Source organism: Phycodurus eques, chromosome 6 (assembly GCF_024500275.1).
Source record: "Phycodurus eques isolate BA_2022a chromosome 6, UOR_Pequ_1.1, whole genome shotgun sequence".
Lineage (NCBI taxonomy): Eukaryota > Metazoa > Chordata > Actinopteri > Syngnathiformes > Syngnathidae > Phycodurus > Phycodurus eques.
The window spans coordinates 13,098,799-13,120,761 of NC_084530.1; the positions used below are offsets into that span (position 1 = coordinate 13,098,799).

At 40.6% G+C, this 21,963-nt stretch overlaps 1 protein-coding gene across 2 annotated transcripts in view; it reads left to right on the forward strand.

Moving 5' to 3' along the window:
- Window positions 1–21,963, forward strand: part of nt5c2b (5'-nucleotidase, cytosolic IIb) — a 39,242-nt gene that overhangs the window by 6,698 nt on the left and 10,581 nt on the right. The window contains exons 3-12 of one of the 2 annotated variants that reach the window (XM_061679751.1): window positions 3,045–3,118; window positions 17,367–17,484; window positions 17,671–17,766; window positions 17,907–17,998; window positions 18,077–18,134; window positions 18,702–18,795; window positions 21,072–21,125; window positions 21,225–21,308; window positions 21,532–21,573; window positions 21,736–21,843. In XM_061679751.1, the coding sequence (XP_061535735.1) occupies window positions 3,045–3,118; window positions 17,367–17,484; window positions 17,671–17,766; window positions 17,907–17,998; window positions 18,077–18,134; window positions 18,702–18,795; window positions 21,072–21,125; window positions 21,225–21,308; window positions 21,532–21,573; window positions 21,736–21,843 (820 nt within the window). Of the gene's footprint in view, window positions 1–3,044; window positions 3,119–17,366; window positions 17,485–17,670; window positions 17,829–17,906; window positions 17,999–18,076; window positions 18,135–18,701; window positions 18,796–21,071; window positions 21,126–21,224; window positions 21,309–21,531; window positions 21,574–21,735; window positions 21,844–21,963 lie in introns of those variants that run through there. The other variant, XM_061679752.1, reaches the window with a different exon arrangement.

The following is a 21,963-nucleotide window of genomic DNA, read 5'->3' on the forward strand; positions in this document are numbered from 1 at the left end:
ATCCTTTTAACGCTTCCCAGCGTGCAGTCTCAAAAACTAAAATGTTTTTTTATTTTTTTGAGCCTACTCTTTGAGTCATTTGGACCAGCAGCTATGTCACTTGTTTGTTAGAATTTTTGTTGTTAATTTGTTAGAATGTCAAACTCAGTATGACATTGTTAGATGTCAATTTTCAATCTGAGTGTGGGCTGCCACATTAATAAATGTTTTAACTTTTACTTTATTTTTACTGTATGTGTCACATCACATTAGTTACTGCACATCATTAGTCGATTCAGCGTTGGAAAAAAGATAAAAAATTGACATTGAGTACTTAAAATTAAATCTCATTAAGCGGTACAAGACATTTGTGGGTAAATTGTTGAGCAGGTTTTGCTAGCATTAGTTTAATAGACTGCGTTCCTTGGATGTGGTTTTATTGTTTTTGTCGTCAAGCAAAATTCTCAGCCTCATAGCATACTGTTGAGGTCATGACTCTCACTACTTCAATTAAGCATATTTAGTCTATGCTTATTTTAAGGCATCGATACACTCAAAAACATTCTAAACATTATTTGTACTTTTGTAGTTGTAGTTTTTGGAGACTTGTCATATAGACACCCAACTTTGTTGACTCGAGTCATCACAGAGCCATGCTCGTCTCGATGAAACATCCAGAGGCTATATAAACCTTTCCCATCAGTGACAATGTCTGTGAAACACTCACACGTGCACAACAAGAAAATGTTGTATCCTATGTGAGAGAAGATCGTACCTCCTTAAAGTCATCAAGTTTGATTGAGTGACCTTTAGTTTATTTCATAGTACTACTGAATGTAGACTTTCAAGTGAAAGCAAAGTATTTATTGATTTTACTTATTTAAATTAATTCAAAACTATTTTACTTTGTTAATATTACAGTATTTCACTTAATCTTTGCTCATATTGGGCTGTTAAGATTGTTGAATATGTTACTTAAAACATCTGTACAGTCAAATCATTTTACGATGGCAACAGTTTGAATGAATAATTATTTAATTTATAATTCTATTATTATCCATCCATCCATTTTCCGAACCGCTTATCGTCACCAGGGTCGCGGGCATGCTGGAGCCTATCCCAGCTATCTTCGGGCGAGAGGCGGGGTACACCCTGAACTGGTCGCCTCCTGCCCGCAGCTAGCTGAGATGGGCTCCAGCATACCCACGACCCTAGTGAGGATAAGCGGTGTAGAAAATGGATATTATTATTAATAAGACTCTTTCTAAATATATGTACTGTATATGTACTGTGCAATAGTCGGTGATCTGAAGGCAAGTATATCCTGCGCTACCCACCCCTTCCACGATTTGAGTAACACGGCTATTGCTTGCTCGGTTCTGCCAGACTTGTGACTGTTCTGGATTTCTTTGACAACAACTCTATGACTAACCAAACACACGCAACAACATAGAATGACGTAGAATAGCCACAATCATTTTTGCAACAAGTCAGAAAGCTTCTGAATGGTAAGAAAGCAAAGAGAGGAGGGGTGGGTGAGAGAGGGTGGAGTGAGGGGGGGGTTCATTGTTTGTGGGTCCTGCGGTGGCCTGCTGGAGCAGGTCGGAAAGTCAAAGTGAGGTTTAATTTGACATAGAATGCATCGCCACTCCTCTCCTGGACAAACAACAAAATGGGAGCTTGTTCATTACGGAACTGCTTCAAGGTATTTACTGTTTGGTTTGGATGTAGTGTAACCCTACATTCTATTTGTCTCTCGATGTTTGATATTGTTTTTGCTGATTAGCATCTTATTTCGACAAAAATGAAATAGTGAACTTTGCTAAAACGTGATATATTCTCCACACTGACATTAGTCTCAATTTTGTCAGCTAAAACAATAAAAATCTTCTGCAAAGTAATGGATGTAATCTACACATTGACATTAGTTTAAAATTTGGGGAAATTCAAAAGAAAAAGTATGCTGAAACATAAAAGATGTATATCATAAAAGGTCTGTGCATTGACTTCAGTCTCAAATGTCCCAGCATTATGAGTTAAGCTAGCAATGTCAGCCATGTTATGTAAACAGTCTCTATCACTGTGGCCACTACGCGCCCACTGACTGATTTACGAGGCAGGATAGTAGAGCTGTTTCCTGGCTGATTGTCACAAAGTCTTACCATTGCTCGAAATAGTAGCGTACTTCTAACAAATCACCAGACAGAAGGCAAGTTTCTATTTATTGACTGAAATGGAAACTGCTTCAGATTTCACGTTTTCTTTATACAATGTAAGGCTAAAATTGGATATGAATGCTAAAAATTTGATATTTTTAATAATAAGACTAAATGTTCCTTTCATAACATTAGCATGTCATTATTCTATATGCTATTATGATACAATATCCCAAATATTTTAGAAAATATACAGTGATAATAATAACACAATAGATTACCTATGACAGGGAGGTTTAGTTTCTTATGATGATTCTGATGATTTAATTTTGCCTGTCGTCGTAAACCTGACCAATACTGGATTTCAGTTGGCCAGCAATATTAAACAAGTAGTACTCTGCATATAATGCAAAAAGGCTCTTTCTGAGATATAGTGGCGTATTAGTGATCATTGACAAACATTTGTGCATATCCAATTTCTTGTACAGTATAGCTATTGTGCTCTTAAAAAAAAAACTCACTTCCCTCAGCAAGATTCCTCTTGGCAACTGTTTTTTTTTTTTTTGCTGAAGTAGATCATTTCAGCTTTACCTTAAAGTTCTGAAACATGACTTATTGACTTTATTGTATTGTGATTTCTTCAATTAAAGTGAGTATGCAATATGATGAGAAAAATGTATGTGTCCTTTGGAGAAGGCTCATCGGAGGGAAATTTCACATCCTCAGCCTCATGTGGCTACACAACACACCTACTATTGCCTGACTACCAGTGGGTTGTAAAAGTTTTATTCTGCCAATTAAACCACTCAAGGAGACCCTCTCCCTAGAACACAATTTGCCACTGTGTCTGAAAATTGCTGTTATTGTTTAAGATTACCAGTAACACATGCTTCGGTGTGTCTTATCTAGAGTGTTTGTCAACAGAAGCTTGGCAATGGAAAAGATAAAGTGCTTTGGCTTCGATATGGATTACACTTTGGCAGGTATGTACACTACACCCAACACCTATGGGAACAAAACAGCTACTAGAGTAAATAGTACATTCTGGGGACAGAAAGTAAATCTGGCTCCTTATTGAGTATGATTTCTGAAGTAACGATCACAGCTTTGCAGTTCTTCTGTTTACATGGTCTCCCATCAATGAACGTGGTCTGAAAGTTCCACATTACTCCCTGGTACACATGATCGGTTGCATACTTTATCCAACTGACCAGTAACTTGGTCCAAAATTATCCTGCCTTGTTGTTCTGTGACTCAGCCCCACTTTTTTATCCATGCTTCCAAAAATAACCAAATGACTTTAAGTGGGCCACATGTGTTTGTGAAGTTACTGAATGATGACTCCTTTGAGAACAGGAATCACTCTTAGTCCCTCTCTAAATTCACAGCTCCAACCTAGCGCAGAGTGCAAGTTGTTCAGCAGTTGACATTACTGTTTTTATCGCTCATAAATATGTGTCAATGTTTGTGAGAAGCATACCTATCATGTATCCATGGAGGGACTGTCAGCTTTTGACCCCAGAAGTGCTTTATCAAATCTAGGCAACGAGAGAGCGCATCCATTGTTTACACTGTACACGTGCCACAATTAATTGAATAATCGATTATCACTAGAGGTACTCCAATCAGGGTTTTATGATGACGATTCTAGTGATAGACCGGTGTGTTTTTTTTCAGGGCCCATACCGTTACCAGTTATTAGTATTCAAGGAAGCCGATAACCGATAATTGGAGCTGACATTCGTTTTGCGGTAAAATTGAAATAATTCAGTTAGAAATAATAAAACTTCAACACCTGACTTCATTTTAATTCCTTTAAGCACATTTATTAAACAGCTTTTCATATTAAAATTGTTTTTTAATTTTCTTTATTTTTTTTATTCTAACAAAAAGTACAGGGAGCTCCCAGGCTCAGTAGCATGTCTTACAAAGTTAAATGAAAACTTTAAGAAATAAATAGCTCCCTAAAGTTTTTTATAGTAAATAAAGTTTTCCATATTTTCAACATAATTGAAATGTTAATGATTGACATAATAATAATAATAATATTTTTTTGAATTTCAAAGACAAAACGTGAGGGAGTTCCCAGGGTCAGCAGCATCCCTTATAAAGTTAAATGCAAATTTAAATAAATATTTCCCTAAAGTTTTATAAAGTAAATAAAACGGAGTCAGAGTTGTCACATCCAGCACTGGAGTGGGTCCCCTTTACATCTGTTGATCACTGGCTCCATGAGGTACAGATGTAGCTCATCCTCAACGCAGCTACTGGGCAGCAGGTCACCCGTGTGAGCTGAACGTCTCATCAACAAGGCTGCGGAAGGATCGCGTTCTCTCCGTTGCCTAATGTGGGTGTTTCTGTCGTTCTCGTATGTTCATATGCAGCTGCCTGCTCCTCCTGTAGCAGCAGAAATAGTTAAACAGCCATTATTTTCACTACAGTTTTACACATGAATGCTTTGCTGTCGCACCCACACACACACAATTCTCTAGCCATCCCCTCAACATGCCTCCTTCCCTGCAATAAAACAAACTGAATTTTACTCTCCCTCTCTCTCACTCAGTCACACACACACAAACACTTACTTTTATCACTGACTACTTCCCAACTATTAGTAACCATGTTTGAAGTGGTTAAACCTCTCCCCGGAACCACTAATATGGTTGATGTGGCCAATTAGCAGCTAGCTGGGGGGGTAGTCTGAGAGCTAACATTTCCCCATTGTCTGCTAGCGGGGGTTAGCTCAAGGCAAGGCAAGGGACAGGAAGCTTTATTTATACAGTGCATTATATACACAAGGTAACTCTATGTGCTTTACATTATTGAAAGTACAACATTCACTGAAAGCACACTAACAGGCACGTTTGCAGGGACTGCGAGCGAGCAGACCAGCTACGTGTGTTTATATATATATATATATATATATATATATATATATATATATATATATATATTATCAAGGTCAAGGTGCTTTTATTGTCAACTCTTCAATATGCGTAATACATCCATCCGTCTTCTTTACCGCTTATCCTCACTAGGGGCGCAGGCTGCTGGAGCCTATTCCTGCTGTTTTCGGGTGGGAGGAGGGGTATACCCTGAACTGGTCGCCAGCCAATCGCAGGGCACAAATAGCAACAAACAACCATTCGCACTCACATTCACACCTACGGGCAATCTTGGGTCTTCAATTAACCTGCCTTGCATGTTTTTGGGATCTGGGAGGAAACCGGAGTACCCCGAGAAAACCCAGAACATGCAAACTCCACACAGGCGGGGCCTTTATTTGAACCCCAGTCCTCAGAACTGTGAGGCAGATGTGCTAACCAGTGATTCACTGTGCCGGCGTAACACATACAGAGGATTGAAATTGCGATACTCAAGGGCTCGCGGTGCTACAAAAGATAAATAATAGCATCAATATCAAAAACTAAAAACTATAGTATATACAAATATCAAAGATCAGGTGACATGTGCAACATAGTCAAGGACAGAGAACCAAGGCAAATAAGACATATAGATATAAATTAGATGACAGACCCCAATGCTTCTATAGTGTCTGGTGCGACCCTGAGTCTGGTATGTGTGTGTGTGTGTGTGTGTGTGTGTGTGTGTGTGTGTGTGTGTGTGTGCATGTGTGTGTGTGTGTGTGGGCTTCAGCATTCAGGTGGGCAGAGGAGAGAAGAGGTAGAGGGGGCAGAGTGTGCAGAGAGTTCAGATTCCTGACAGCCTGATGAATAAAACAGTCTTTGAGTCGGCTAGTCCTGGCCCGCAGACTCTGCAGTCTCCTCCCTGATTGTAGCGGACTGAAGAGGCTGTGTGATGGATGGATGGCATCCCCCGCTATGCAAAGGGCTTTGCGGGTGAGGCGGGTGCTGTAAATGTCCTGCAGGGAGGGAAGAGAGGTTCCAATGATCTTCTCAGCTGCCCCCACTATGCGGTGGAGATTCTTGCGGCAGGATGCGATGCAGGCTCCGTACCACACAGTGATGCAGTTGGTCAGGATGCTCTCTATGGTCCCTCTGTAGAACGAGCACATGATGGGGATCAGGGCTCTGGCTCTTCTCAGCTTGCTCAGGAAGTAGAGATACTGGTGAGCTTTCTAGGCGAGTGATGAGGTGTTGCTGGTCCAGGAGAGGTTCTTGGTGATGTCCACTCCCAGGAACTAGGTGCTGCGCACTCTCTCCACCGCAGCACCGTTGATGTTCAGGGGAGCGCATATATATATATATACATATATATATATATATACATATATATATATATATATATATATATATATATATATATATATATATATATATATACATATATATATATATATACATATATATATATATACATATATATATACATATATATATATATATATATATATATATATATATATATATATATATATATATATATATATATATATATATATGCACACATATATATGCATGTATATATATATATATGTATATATATATATGCGCTCCCCTGAACATCAACGGTGCTGCGGTGGAGAGAGTGAGTGGGTGTGTGTGTGTATATATATATATATATATATATATATATGTGTGTATATATACACACACACACACATCGCTTTGTTTTCTGTTGTATGGTGTTTTTATGTGCTGAGGACCCCAATGGAAATAAGCGCTCTGGCTTTATTGTGTTTTTATTCTCGGTAATGATACTTGGCTGTATGTCCGGAAGTTCTATTATGATATTTTCTGTGCTATCACCAAATAAATCAAATCAAATCAAATGAACAAATTGTTGGGGCACTGTGGTGTCGTCCTGATTAGCACGTCTGCCTCACAGATCTGAGGTTTGGGGTTTAAATCCCAGCTTGGGCCTTCCTGTGTCGTGTTTGCATGGTTTCCCTGTGGCTTTCTCGAGATGAGATACTGTGGCTTTCTCCCGCTTTCGGAAAACTGGCATGTTAGGCTCATTGAAGACCTGAAATTGTCCATCTAGATATGAATGTGACTTTGAATGCTTGTTTGTTTATATGTACCCTCTGACCACACCAGGGTGTAACCTGCCTCTTGACCCCTTTGACCCTAGTGATAAGCAGTATAGAAAATGAATGGATGTTTTTTTGAACAACATTTATGGTACATATTCACATGCGGTATCATAAACAATTTCCACTGGAATACATTACATTTACTATGACAGCCAACTTTCTTGGTCAGCCATCTGTACTCCATTTAGTTTGGTAATTGTCTGTTGAGAGAGCCATTTGTAAGAGCATGAACAAGATGGTATCAGTCAGCCTTATCTCACAGGTGCACTTTGATCCCCCAGAGGAGATACTGAGCAACACATGAGGGGTGTTCCAAAAGCCTCGTCCTGTAATGATAGAACTTGAAGCTCCAAACATCCCTCCTCAAAGGTCCCTAAACAGCAGTTGTGAAACTTTGGTCACACAACTCTGTTAGCTTTGAGCTTTAGATGATCCATAACGATCAAGCAGTAATGGTGCCTTATAGTACACAATGCTCTTGTGAAATAGGGATTGTTTATTATTACGTCTAGATTTATGACAAAATTAGGGCGAAAAATAATGACAGGTTTTACCAGAAAGAAAAACTATTTTCACAGTTAAAAAAAGGAAACAGACACATAATATTTCTGTTACTGAGCAATCCAGACAAATTGGACAATATAGTATTGTGTGTGTGTGTGTGTGTGTGTGTGTGTGTGTAGTGATGGTTGAGTCTGCCACACGATATATTGACTTGTGCTGTTCCATCCTGCGCTCATGATCTTCCAATAACATCTTCGACTTCATCAAATCAAACAGGAAACAAGTATAAATGTCAACATGGTTTGTTGATTGTACATCCATGCATGACATTTTCTGTTCTTACGTTTCTTAAACCTTAAGAAAGAGAACATGACACATTTACAGTATGTGATACACACTTAACCAGTGTTCCAACAGACTTTTGGCAGGAATTTAGTTCCTTGTGGCCGTGTTTTTTCCTTTCCTACAATGTGACCCAAAATGGCAAATACATCTGGATAGATAGATTGATAATGGTGAGCAGGACTGAATAAACCCGTACATTTGCATTTGCTACCTGCAATCAGTGGAGGAAATAATTATTTGATCCCTCACTGCTTTTCTTAGTTTACCCACTGACAAAGAAATTCATGGTCTATAGTTTTTGCATGGTGGTTGTATTTTAACAGGGAGAGCCCAAATATCAAAAAGAAAATCTAGAAAAATCCAATTAAACAAAAGATTCAAATTATTTTGTCAGAAATAAGTATTTGACCCTCTGTCAAAACATGACTTTGTACTTTGTGGGGAACCCCTTGATGGCCAGTACAGAGGCTGTTGCTGATCACCAGGTTTGCACAAATCTTGGGAGGAATGTTGGACCACTCCTCTTTGCAGATTCTCTCCAAATCCTTAAGGTTTCGAGGCTGTGCCTCGGCAACTCCAAGCTTCAACTCGCTCCACAGATTTTCTATGGGATTTAGGTCTGGGGACTGGCTAGGTCACTCCATGGCCACTTCATGACCTTGTGCTTCTTCTTGTTCTTTAGCCAATCTTTCATTTCCTTGGCTGTGTGCTTTGGGTCATCGTTGTGCTGGAAGCCCCATCCACAACCCATTTTAAGTTTTCTGGTTGAGAGAAGGAGGTTGTCACCTAGGATTTCACGGTACAAGGGTCCATCCATAGTTCCTTCAATGCGGTAAATTGACCTGTCCCATTTGCAGAGAAACACCCCCAAAGCGTAATGCTTCTACCTCCATGCTTGATGGTGTGGATGGTGTTCTTGGGATCATAGTCTGAATTCCTCTTCCTCCACGGCGAGTCAAATTGATTCCAAACAGGTATATTTTTGTCTTGTCTGACCACATAACCTTATCCCAATCATTCTCTGTATTATTCAGATGTTCATTGGCAAACTTCGGACGGGCCTGTGCATGTGCCTTCTTGAGTCGGCGGACCTTACGGGTGCTGAAGGATTTTAATCCATTACGCCCTAGTATTTTACCAATGTTTTTCTCGGTGACTGTGGTCTCAACTGCCTTGAGATCATTAACAACTCCCTTGTAGTTCTGGTCTGATGCCTCACCCTTCTCATGATCATTTGATACACCACAAGGTGAAATCTCGCAAGGAGCCCCAGACAGAGGGAGAGTGACAGTCTTTTTATTTTTATTCCATTTTCTAACTATTGCAGCAACGTTTGTCTCCTTCTCAACCAGCCTCTTGCCAATGGTCTTGCAGCCCATTCCAGCCTTGTGCAGGTCTACAATCTTGTCCCTGATGTCCTTAGAGAGTTCTGTGGTCTTGCCCATGATGGAGAGGTTGATGTTTGATTAATTGATTCTGTGGATAAGTGTCTGTACAGGTAACTAGTTGAGATAAGTGTCTTTCATACAGCTAACAAGTTTAGATGAGGAGTACTTCCTTAAAGTGAGAGGACTAGTCTGTGTGAGCCAGAATTCTTTATTGTTGGTAGGGGATCAAATACGTATTTCACTCAATGAAATCCAAATTATAATTTTTTTCCTTTTGTTTCAATCCATCCATCCATCCATCCATTTTCTTTGCCGCTTCTCCTCACTAGGGTCGCGGGCGTGCTGGAGCCTATCCCAGCTGTCATCGGGCAGGAGACAAGGTACACCCTGAACTGGTTTCCAGCCAATCGCAGGGCACACAGAAATAAACAACCATTCGCACTCACAGTCATGCCTACGGGCAATTTAGAGTCTCCAATTGATGCATGTTTTTGGGATGTGGGAGGAAACCGGAGTGCCCGGAGAAAACCAACGCAGGCACGGGGAGAACATGCAAACTCCACACAGGCGGGGCCGGGGATTGAACCCGGGTCCTGTGAGGCTGACACTCTAACCAGTCGGCCACCGTACCGCCTTTGTTTCAATCATCTTTTTTAAATGTGATTTTCTGTATTTTCTTTAAGATATTCTGTCTCTCACTGTTAACATAAACCTACCATAAAAATTATAGACGCCCACATCTTTGTCAGTGGGTTAACTTACAAAATCAGTGAGGGATCAAATAATTATTTCTTCTACTGTATAGAATAATGACATTATGTCACGATTACTGTATTACTTACAGTAGAAACATCAATCAATGTGAATTGTGGGATTATGTGATATAAAGCAGGGCTGAGTTTATATGGGGAAAATGTGTGTAGACGACTAAAATAAAACTGATTCGAAAACACACATACTTGTGGTCTGCAGTATCTTCGTGTTTCAAAATATTGTCCTTCTTAGGGACCGTTGATGACTTCCCTCTCATGAAAGCACTTGATAATCCTTATTTTTCACACAGTTTACAGAATTGTTGAAACCGGTGGAATTTGCCAAACCATTCAGATTTGATTTGTTGATTTTTGTCCTGATTAAATAGTTGTTTCATCTTTGTCATCCTCATCCTAACATTCAAAGTTGTTGGCTGTTTTGCACGGCTGGGCGGCAGGGAGGTTTTTGGTGCATAAACCCACGCAATATTTGCTTGTTCTTCTAGGTCAGCAGCAATGCTGATAAATTGCTAACCTTCTGCATGCCCCCACTGGCATATATAAACAGTGCGTCATTGGATTGACAAGCGATGTTGTGTTTATACTGTTACCAATTATATTCGTATAGAGAATTGTAGGATTATTTTATTTGTGTAAGAACATTTCTGGTCCCTCAGCATGGCTGGGAGCAGACGGGCACGCCCAGCCAACCGCAGCTGGGGGCATGCGCGTGCAACGGGGTTTGCTCCCTGAACTGGGGCCATGATTTAGAAGGGCATCTTGTGGCGGTGGCGGACTGGAGAAACTCTGTATTTGGTAAATTGGTCTATCGCCACCGTGGCGAATGAGCAAAATATTCACCTCATTACACCCCATTTCAGCGATATGGGGGGCGCACACTGATTCCTAGAGAGTGTACAAGCGGTCAGCAGCCCTGAAAGCAGCCCGGCCCATGGGGAATTCTCCCGGTGCTCATGATTAGCCACTCCGGGCCTGGTTGAAACAGTTTTGATGTTGGTGTGCTGTGCCATTTTTACTCCACAAATGGCATTGTGTGTTCCTACCTAATAATTAAACTTTGGTTTAATCTGTCACAGAATATTTTGCCAGTAGTGCTGTGGAACACCCAAGTGCTCTTCAGTAAACTTCAAATGTGCAGCAATATATTTTTTAGTCAGCAGTGGCTTCATCCTTGGTGCCCTCCAATGAACCCCATACTTGTTTTATGTATGGTAGATTTGTCAACTATGACAAATGATGTTGGCATGTGCCTAGTGATTTCTGTAAGTCTTCAGCTGACACGCAACAGTTGTTTTTTTTTTGTTTTTTTTTACCTCAGGGCATTCTGCTTGACAAGATAATTCTAAACTGGCCAGCGCAGCTTTTAACCACATATCCAATCATGTCCCATTGATTGGTCTCCAGATAGGCTCACACCTGACTTCACTTACTTTTCCTCTGTCCTGTGAATGTTTGTTATTTTCAGTAGAAAAAAGCAGCAGCTGTTTGTTTTTTCTTTTGATTTAGATGAACATCAGAATACATTTCATGACCGAATTATGCAGAAATTTAAGAAATTCCAAAGACCTCACATAATTTTTCTAGATGCGTAGATAAGACATGGAACAGTTGATTTTACAGTATCTGTAAAGAAGGGCACATAGAAGCAAACAACCATTCGCACTCACAGTCATGCCTACAGGCAATTTAGAGTCTCCAATGAATGCATGTTTTTGGGATGTGGGAGGAAACCAGAGTGCCCGGAGAAAACCCACGCAGGCACGGGGAGAATATGCAAACTCCACACAGGCGGGGCCGGGGATTGAACCCGGGTCCTCAGAACTGTGAGGCTGACGCTCTAACCAGTCGGCCACCGTGCCGCCGGATGGATGGATGGATGTAAATAATAAAATTATTATATAAGGTACCCATTCTCTGAATTAATGATTGTTTATCACCTCAGCTGTACGGAGGCTGATTGTGTGTATCTGTGTGAGGGGGTTAGTCATGTGCACCCTGTCAGTGGGAGAAATACGAGAACTAAAAGAATGCATGGTAGTACTCAATTTCATTGTAACTAACAGTCCCACAACTTCCGGTCTATACACCAAAGGTCTTTGTTAAGTTTGCTCTGAATAGTCCTTAGATATATCTTGCATGAAAACCACTGCCTCACAGTGGTGCTTTTGATGCAGCAACAGATCTACAAATAACTCCACAGACTACTCTCAGAAATATATGCGGCTAAAGTTACACCTGAAAATCAAATAGTGTCAAATCCTGTCTATATGTTACAGTATTAAAAAAGTATTTTTATGACATTGCTCCTCTAAACCAAAACCTCCCAATCAATCTTTTCATAGTGAGCAGGATACATGGTTAAGCAAGCCTAATCTTTCCTGGAAGAAGGCTCCTGTAATTATGTAATTAGACATGAATCACGTCCTAAATGACAGTCCTAACAACCAGTTTTACAGTCTAGATTAAGATATGTTATGACATGTTAAGTTGAGCTTTGTCTATATCAAGGTCAATATGTAAAAAAACGACCTGGTAGTGAACTAGATAAAGTGAGAATGGTGATCGCAGATGTGACTGAGGGCAAACAACTCTTAAAATAGGTTTCTTTGTAGCGCCCCTGTGCTTCGGGAAGAATATGACGAGAGTGTGGTGGAAGGAGGAGGAGTAGCAAGTAGAGGAGGTTGAAAGGCAATGTAATTGGTGTGCGCTACTGCTCTGGGCAGAGGGCCCAGACCCTCTGTTTACTGAAGGACCACAGCTGGGGCTGAGAGACAGATGGGGGATTGAGCTGCAAAAGGCAACGTGGTTCTAATTCAGAAAGGATTCAGGATTCTTACAAAACAACAGCACCAGCGCTAATTTAAAGGATCACATGTGTGATCTTTGTGCTTGGCTGTGTTTTGCTAATGTTTGGCACCATACAACCAGAAAGGGCACGAGATATTGTTTTTCTTATTTTGTTTTGTATATTACATTCCCCACCCACCAGGGGCCTCCCACAACACTACCGGGAGAAAAGCAGACATCAACACAAACATATTCTCAATTTTATATTTATAACATGTGACACATGCTTGTCCCAGTGTCAGATAGCTTTTTAATCCTCCCCCGGCCTTTTCGGAGCCTCGCAAAGCTCGTCTTAGTTCTAGTTTGGCCCTGGGGTAAATATGTAGCTCTTGGTGATGGCGAGCAGCCTGTGCAGAGCCCATCTGAGCTCCCGCTGAAAGTTGGGCCATTTTTAATTTTCACACCTGATCAAGTGTCCTTGTTGATTCATGCGCAGAACATCCAGGCTTGTGTTGATACAAACAAACATGGGTGTACAATGTGCATATGCATGCACATGGCATGGGCTTGCTTCACGAGGGAAGGGGAAAATGTTGTTATCAAAAGAGTGAATCAACTGAACTGAATCAACACCGCGCAATCTGGAGTGGATACTGTCACCTTAAAAAGTCTTTTTTTTTGTACATTTAATCAACTATGTATGCTCTAATATCTCATTGTTTTCTGTTTAATTATAGTCTGAGTCACATGTCCAATCCGTACTCCAACTTCCAAATAACATTTCTTTCACTGCCCACAAATAGAGGCAGATAAGATGTCCAAGTAGACAGTTGATTGAATTGATTGATGATTAGCTCTGTTCACCTTTTGCACTGTTTACCGCAAGGTTGTTTACCACTGTTTACCGCAAAGGTTCATAACACAGCTGACACTGAAGTATTCTATAGATACATTACAACATACAGACCCTTTCCAAAAAATTTGAATATCATATAAAAGTTTATTTAGTTCCATAATTTCATTCAAAAGTTAAACTTTCATAGATTATCGATTCAAGGCTCACAATTTGAACAATTTCAAGTATTTATTTATTTAGTTTTGTTATTTTTACATAATTTGGGCTTCCAGCTCATAAAACCCATGAAACCAGGAATTAAAAAAATTCGAATTCTGTGAACAAATCACCATTTACTTCTCAGTTTTTGTAGAAAAAAAGAAAAAAATTAGGGTCACATTAAATCAATCACAATATGGTACTTTCAAAACGATGTGTTAATCTTCAATACTTGGTTGGGTTCCCTTTGCTTGAATAACTGCCTGGATGCGCCGTGACATTGAGGCAATCAGCCTCTGGCATTGCCTGGGAGTTATGGAAGCCCAGATTTCCTTGATGCTTGCTGTCAGTTCTTTGTTTTTGGGTCTGGTGCCCCTCAGTTTCCTCTTGATAATACCCCATAGATTCTCAATGGGGTTTAGATCCGACGAGTTGGCTGGCCATTCAAGCACTGTGATGGAATGGGTATCAAACCAGGTTTTGGTGCTTCTGGCGGTATGGGAACGGGCCAGGTCCTGCTGGAAGATGAAATCTGCATCTCCATACAGATCCTCAGCAGAAGGAATCATGAAGTCCTCTAAAACATTCTGGTAGACTGTTGCGGTGACCTTGGATTTAAGAAAGCAGAGTTGACCAACACCTGCACTGGACATTGCACCCTAATTCAGGACTGATTGTGGATATTTCACAGGTAGTGAAATATCCACCATCCGAGGTGGATGGGGGAACACAGGCGCGGCGTCTTCCATGGCAGACGAAGAATGTCCCGGGGAAGCGGACTCAAAAAAAAAAGCGCCGTTCAGCCGCCCGCTCGCGCTGCCGTTCCCTCAGTCGATTGTCCAGTCTAATGGCTAGTCCGATCAACTTTTTCGTCGGGGACTCTGTCGTCTTATCCTGGGCATACGTGACCGGTTGTTGGTCAAATACGAGGGTACATTGATAAATAAATTGACCGCAGCCGCCGAGCTCCTCAGCATAACGAGGTGGATTTGGGAGACAAGCTTCCCTGGCGGGTGGCACCGCGGCCACTGTGTTGGTGGCGAGTGCTTTTGCCAGAACCGGAGGTAATCCAAGTGCACACACCTGATCAACCCGAGAACTCAGTGTACTGAGATGGGTCATTAACGCCGTAATTGCCTCCCTGAGCTCGTGTAACGATGTCTCGTGTCTTCCTACCAAATCTCCTTGACTTGCCAACGCGTGGCGAAAAGAGTCTGAGTTTGTGGGATCCATTTCTGGTCAGAATATTCTGTCACAAGCGGCAATGCCGTAAGGGCAGATCCCAAAAAATAGACTCCAGGTCAGAGGTCCGAACAATTTTAATTAAATGGAAGAGCATGTGATGGCGAGACATACGAAACTAAAGGAACTAACAACCAGAGAGAATCAAAATCAGATAACGCAGGGAGACACGACAAACGGTCCGTGTGGTATAATCGTATTGAGCCTAAATTTGGACAGCGGTCAGAACGGCAGCAAACACGAGGCAAAAACGAGTGAATATTCCGACGCCCACACACTGTCACGGTGCCCCCTAAAAAGGCTGATGATTACAATGCATGACAGGTGCGTCACTGATGTCCACGCCCTCCCAGACACTGCAACACAAAGAAAAACAACTTGAAACACAGGGCCATGACATGTTGTCTCTTCAGTGCCACTGTCTCTAATCCGTACATCATGGCTGGCCTCACCAATGTTTTATAAACTTTGCCCTTAATCCTAGCAGAGACTCTTCTGTCACATAACACACCTGACACCTTCCTCCACCCGTTCCAACCTGCATGGAGCCGTGTCTTCACTTCCTGACCACATTCACCATTGGTCTGGACGGTTGACCCCAAGTATTTAAAGTCCTCCACCCTTGCTATCTCTTCTCCCTGTAGCCTCACTCTTCCTCCACCACCCCTCTCATTCATGCACATATATTCTGTTTTACTTCGGCTAATCTTCATTCCTCTCCTTTCCAGTGCATGCCTCCATCTTTCTAACTGTTCCTCCACCTGCTCCCTTCTTTCACTGCAGATCACAATGACATCTGCAAACATCATGGTAAACGGGGATTCCAGTCTAACCTCATCTGTCAGCCTATCCATCACCACTGCAAACAGGGAGTGGTTTAGGCCTGATCCCTGATGCAGTGCCACCTCCACCTTAAATTCATTTGTCACAGCGACAGCACACCTCACCACTTTTCTGCTGCCCACGTACATGTCCTGTATTATTCTGACATACTTCTCTGCCACTCCAGACTTCCGCATGCAGTACCACAGTTCCTCTCTGGGTACTCTGTCATAGGCTTTCTCTAGATCTACAAAGACACAATGTAGCTCCTTCTGACCATCTCTGTACCTTTCCATCAACATCCTCAAGGCAAATAATGCATCTGTGGTGCTCTTCTCGGCATGAAACTATACTGTTGCTCGCAAATACTCACTTCTGTCCTGAGTCTAGCCTCCACTACTCTTTCCCATAACTTCATGGTGTGGCTCATCAACTTTATTCCACTATAGTTCCCACAGCTCTGCACATCACCTTTGTTCTTAAAAATGGGCACCAATACACTTTTCGTCCAGTCCTTTGTCATGCAAATGAGCCACTGGTCACCCCGCCCTCCTCTCCTGCAGTGTGTGCGGCACAATAATGGTTTTATGTTACCTTGACTACCTGCGAAGGTGCGAAGAGGTTGTGACAAGGCAAAGTCTGGACCCTGCAGAAGTAGCAGCCCAGAATCTGAACAAAAACGCAAGCCCCATAATAATGTAAAAGCATTGATTTTATTTCACTCTTTAAGGTGTCGCTTTATCACCAAGCCGCCAAATTACACTTGCAAATTAGTGTTGCAGATCTGTATATGTGGCACATTCAGCAGAGATTACCAAACACTGATTTATTTACATAAAAAGTGTGAGGACAAACTGGTAATTAGATATTTTGTTTGTTTCCTGGTTAATGGAGGATGACAAACAGATAGCTATTATTGTTCTTGGCAAACATTTATGCCATTTGACTCAGGTAGTGATTTCTGACATTGTACACCTTTTTTTAAAGCCTTGCATAATTGTATTGTTGTTCTTCCTTGGCCCGTGTGTGGCCTTCCTACAAAGTCTTGTGGAAATCAGTGTTGTATTTTTTGCATTATCCCGCTAACTGTGTGTCCTACAATTTTTGTATGTCTGTCAAAATGACTGCAGTGACAAAGGTCACTAAAAAGTAAAAGCTAGTGGGGCCCTCACACTTAAGCACAGTAGTGCAATTGCTTTCATTAAATCTCAAGCCTGTCGTATTGACTCACAGTGAGTGCAACGCAGAAGCTTGCAATGTTTGGTAACCTCATTGTGTGTGTGTTTGTCTGATTTCTAGTGTATAAATCGCCAGAGTATGAGTCGCTCGGATTTGAGCTTACCGTGGAGCGGCTTGTTTCCATCGGTTACCCACAGGAGCTGTTCAGCTTCGTCTACGATCCATCATTTCCTACCAGGTGGGCCAAACTGCCACTTCTAGGGTGTAATTGTGACCTCTGTACGACTTTTATTTGGCTAGAGCTAATGTAATGGGCAGCAGCACAAGTAATATTAAGAGTCTCAAATGAAAATTAACTGTCATTAGAGAAATGTCAGTCTTGAACAATAAGTTTATTTCATTAGTTACTTTTATTCTTTTGTAGGGGCCTTGTATTTGACACCATGTATGGAAACCTGTTGAAGGTTGACGCCTACGGTAATATACTGGTCTGCGTCCATGGATTCAACTTCCTCAGAGGGTGAGGCTTCTGAACATTCATCTCTCCTCGTCTCTGAGGAAGATTGTTAGTAACACTGTCAGGTTTGTGTCCTCATACGGTATGCGTGCCTGCATCACGGCCCTCACAAGCTAATCTGAGTGGGTTTCCTCCTTCTCCAGCCCCGAGATCCGTGAGCGTTACCCAAACAAGTTCATCCAAAGAGATGATACAGAGCGCTTTTATATCCTCAACACACTGTTTAACCTTCCAGGTAAGGTGTTTGCACAACAATTGATTAATGACAAAAAAATGTCAGTGTGATGCATGATGCTTTGTGACTTTTTTTTAGAGACCTACCTCTTTGCATGCCTTGTGGATTTCTTCTCCAACTGCGATAGATACACAAGGTAAGAAGCTGCGTAACACAATAAATGTCATGTCATTGAGCAAGCTGCTGGGCTTTGTATGTGGAGTGACTCAGACCAGCCTGGGACAAAACAAAGCCCTGCTGCATGGAGGCTGCACATTGAAGTCAAACAGTTAATCAATACAAATAAATATATTTTCTTTCCCTAATTTAAAAAAAAAAAGCATACGCCCCTATTATAACATATAACACAGGTATAAAACATGTTTACTAACTTTAGAATGAGGAAAAAAGTGAGATAAACATTGGATGGTAATATTAGCGGAGAGTCCAATGGCCTGTACATTTGTTGAAAATGTAATCTGGAATGGTTGCATGGTCTCTGTCCTCTGAAACCTGGTTGTTGGTCTTTTAGGGGAAGAATGCTTTCCTGTTTGGCTGGGGACCCCTCCATCAAGGGAAGGCTATCCCATTTAAAAGCAAACGAGCAAAAAGTCAAAAAAAAAAAAAAAAAAAAAAATTCCCCAATTGTTTTGGAAAACGTTCTGTAAAGATTTGTCTTGTACAACAGCTGTATACATGTGTGTCTCTGCTCCGACCCCTTCAGCTGCGAGACTGGCTTTAAAGACGGTGACCTCTTCATGTCTTACAAGAGCATGTTCCAGGATGTTCGCGATGCTGTTGACTGGGTCCACTTCAAGGTACGGCATGTGTGAAAGCTACAGTTGCAAAAAATAAATAAATTGTGAACTAGGGATGTCCTGATCCAACAGTTTCCCTTCTGATCTTATAACATTATTGAATTTTGACCTATACTGATATCAGTCCGATCCGATATCAGCAATATTCATACATACTTTACTTATTTTGTAGTATGGAATGATAGAAAAGGCTTGATGAAGTGATATTACTCAAACAGAGAACAATAATCAGCAACAGTAGGTATGAGAAAAACTTGACCTATTGATTATTAACCAGTGGGTTACATAAAGTAACTATAAAAATAACAATAATTACAATTGAATAAAATAAATGAAAGTGAGATTAGGAAATCCTGAAAAATAGCTTCAATAAAACCAATAACAAAAATATATATTTAAATTGTAACATAACCACTGCTTAACTTAAACATGAGAATATTCTACATTTGAATAGATTAAATAAAAAAATACATTCGAAAACCATGAAAAATAATCTCAATAAATAATAAATCCAAATGATACTTTTAAAGTGCAAAATAACAATTAAAGTTCAATTCAGTTACAGTATTTATTTTTACTGAGTATATAGAGGGAACAACATTTGCTTTCGCCACATGTGGCAATACCTTTTGAACCTTTTGATGCAACTGGGGTTTAGTTTTATTGACAATCGGAATCTTGCTGTGCACGTCTTGACCTCTTAGGGGCAGTGTGATACACACAATGAGATACACGCAGTAACAAAGAAAGTAGAAGTCACGATCGAGTATTGTTATCGTAACGCGTTTTTCACACTTTGAAGAATATATGCAAGAGAGTATTGTTATATTGCCTATTTATATGTGTTTATACAGCGTTTGTATACCAATATTCATTATTTTGAGAGCTATAAATGCTGCAACTTCAATGCTAATTTTTTACTTGTTAATGGTGTTTTTCATTCATTGTGTGTTAGCCTTGAGCTAGAGATTTTTGTGAACAAAAACGAAGGCTGTGATGAACTTGAACATTCTATAGGTGTAATTATTTTATGTGAGTTTAGTTCTACAGTGAACTTCAACTGGAGAAAACAACATTCACTCTTACTTCTTACTACTATGTTCGCGCCTTAGCAACCTGTTTTTGTGATCACGTGGGATCTGCATGTCGTGCTGGAGCGGCGCATGGATGCTTGTATCAGAGTGGTAAAAATCGAAGATTTTAGGTCCAGGCCGATCCGATCCAATATTAGTTTTTTTGCTGGGATCGGACAATTTTCCGATCTGAAAGATTCGATCGGGACACTCCTAATGTGAACCCTATAGAACTATCTGGATTTCTACATAAATTGGTCATAAAATGTGATCTTCATCATCAAGTCACAACAATAGCCCAAATACAGTTTTCTTAAAGACCCACTAGTCATTTTATTGATTTGTTTCGAAATATATTAAATATGTTTGAAGTGCTGAAAATGTGCAAAGACTCCCATCTGAAAGCTGAATGAACGTCTTAATTCTTGACCATTGTGAAGCCTGATTTCACAAACGTCTTTTTTTTTTAATTCATTCAAATTTGTCAGGCTTATTAATAATACTCTTCTCTGTGGTGTGTCAAATTTAGAAGACATTTTTGGCCACTTTAGATGGCCTTTAATGTAATACCACACAAACATCCATGTTTTAACTAAACACAATATAAACATCACAGTGTAGAGTGGAAAAAGTAGGTGAACCTGTTTAATTTGAATTTTGGACCATTCCTCTTTACAGAACTGTTTCAGGTAAGCAATATTTTTAGTATGTCTTGTGTTAAGTGCTCTCTTCTGTTCATGCCACAGCATCTCAATCGGGTTGAAATCAGGACCTTGATTAGGATACGTATTTTGTTCTGTTGAAGCCATTTTGTTGATTTCTTCTGTCCTTTGGGTCGTTCTTCTGTTGCATTACCCATCTTCTATAAGCTTCATTTGCCAGACTGATGGTCTTAGACTCCCTTGCAAAATGTAGAAAGATATTTTGTTGATGATAGCAATGTGTCCAGGCTCTGAGGGAGCAAAGCAGTTCTTAACCACTATGCTCCCTCAACCATACTTCACAGTTGGGATGAGGTTTTGATGGTGATGTGCTATGCCTCTTTTCCTCCGCACATCGCATTGTTTGTTCCTTCTGAACAACTCAACTGCGGTTTCATCTTCCCACAGATTCCACTCAACTTTAAATCAGTCAGCGAATCAATCTGCGCTGATGCTTGTAATAAGACTGTAATAAGAGGTTTTTACATCTTTTACATTTCAGGGGACACTAAAGGAGAAAACTGTGGAGAACCTCGAGAAGTATGTTGTGAAAGATGTAAGTTGTTTGTATTCATAAAGGCTGCTCTTCTCACAGACTGTATACTTGAATCTGTGAGGAGCCTTATTTGTAAAGAGCTTTCTGCATTCCCAACAGGGAAAGTTGCCTCTTCTCCTCAGCCGGATGAATGAAGTTGCCAAGGTGTTTTTGGCTACCAACAGCGACTACAAATACACTGATGTAAGTAAGACCATTAATATTCACCCCATCAGCAAAACCAGCTACTTTCTTGCTTCAGGACAACACTAAATAGTCACCAGTCATAATTTGCTTTATTTACTGCAGAGTAATCATTTTGGATGCATACATCATGCATACAAGTTTTGTATTTGTTTAGCAGTTAGATTATATAAATAATATTAATGAATTGAAGCCCTCTTGATGGATATTGTTTTGTCCACAGAAAATCATGACTTATCTGTTTGATTTCCCCCACGGTCCAAAGGTAAATAGTCTGTCCTCTTCACTCTAAAGAAATATATCTATACAATATAAGCAATCCAGCTCAGTCTTTTGTATATTGATGCCCAACATCTTTTTATTTTATATTTTATTTTTATGTTTTTGTGACCCTCTGCATGTGCGTGCATGTGTTTGTCCACATCAGCCTGATACTTCACACCGACCGTGGCAGTCTTACTTTGACCTCATCCTGGTGGATGCCAGAAAGCCGCTGTTCTTTGGTGAAGGGACAGTGCTCCGACAAGTGGACACGGTGAGACAACAGGAAGCTCCCAGCTTGATGACACTCTCGAAATGTCAAGAATATACTGTACATGCACCAGCCACTTCATTAGGTACATGTCAAACTCTTAGACAGTTTCTCATCAGCCAC